The sequence below is a fragment of the Corvus kubaryi genome, unplaced genomic scaffold (genome assembly GCF_017639235.1).
Source record: "Corvus kubaryi isolate FWS band 111438036 unplaced genomic scaffold, C.kubaryi_AGA036_p1.0 36169, whole genome shotgun sequence".
Classification (NCBI taxonomy): domain Eukaryota; kingdom Metazoa; phylum Chordata; class Aves; order Passeriformes; family Corvidae; genus Corvus; species Corvus kubaryi.
Window position 1 is genome coordinate 33,034 of NW_024580823.1, and position 798 is coordinate 33,831.

The following is a 798-nucleotide window of genomic DNA, read 5'->3' on the forward strand; positions in this document are numbered from 1 at the left end:
TTGAGGCCTTTTAAAAACTACTTGGAGCACTCTCAGGTGCTGGGGAAACCCTGCGGTGAACCGCAGAATGGCCGGGACCGTGGTCTGCCTCCGATCCCCGCCCCGAGCGACTTCCCTTCCACGGGACGGGGCAGAGCATCCCGAGATGGAAGGGACCCACAGGGATCACCCAGCCCAGCTCCTGGGCCTGCCCGGGACACCCCAACAACCCCACCCTGAGCATCCCTGAGAGCGTTGTCCACGTGCACCTGGAGCTCTGGCAGCCTCGGGGCTGCGCCCGTTCCCTGGGGAACCTGGTCAGTGCCCGAAGAAAAAGAAAACCTTTCCCAAATGTTTGGGTAGCACCTCTGTTCTTTTTACTTTTCCTTGATGGTTGAGAAGAGAATTCCGGCTGGTTGAGAGACAGTAAATGGTAACTTTCCTTATCCTGTTAATATTCATTTGGGGATTATATGAATGAAAAGCCCATTTGGTAAACTTGTAACATCACAATGTGAAACACCTTTTCCAGTAAGCCACTGGCTTTCTTGTGTCCTGTGGTGCTTTGTGACTTCCAATTGGTCCCTGGGGAGCCCGTTCAGCGCCCGAGCACCCTCTGGGAGAAGAGCCTTGTCCGGGCGTGCAGCCTGACCCTGCCCGACAGAGCTGCGGCGGCTCCGTGGGGCGCTCCGGGGGCCGCAGGGAGCGGAGATCCCGCTCCGGGGGCCGCAGGGAGCGGAGATCCCGCTCCGGGGGCCGCAGGGAGCGGAGATCCCGCTCCGGGGGCCGCAGGGAGCGGAGATCCCGCTCCGGGGGCCG

General features: G+C 60.7%; 1 protein-coding gene across 1 annotated transcript in view; it reads right to left on the minus strand.

The window, feature by feature from the left end:
* LOC121660468 (RING finger and transmembrane domain-containing protein 2-like) overlaps positions 1–756 on the minus strand; it is a gene marked incomplete at its 5' end in the record, with an annotated part of 21,997 nt that extends 21,241 nt beyond the window's left edge. Inside the window, one exon of the mRNA XM_042019830.1 lies at positions 632–756. Within this exon, the coding sequence (XP_041875764.1) occupies positions 632–756 (125 nt within the window). The remainder of the gene's footprint in view (positions 1–631) is intronic.
* Positions 757–798: the final 42 nt, after the last annotated feature.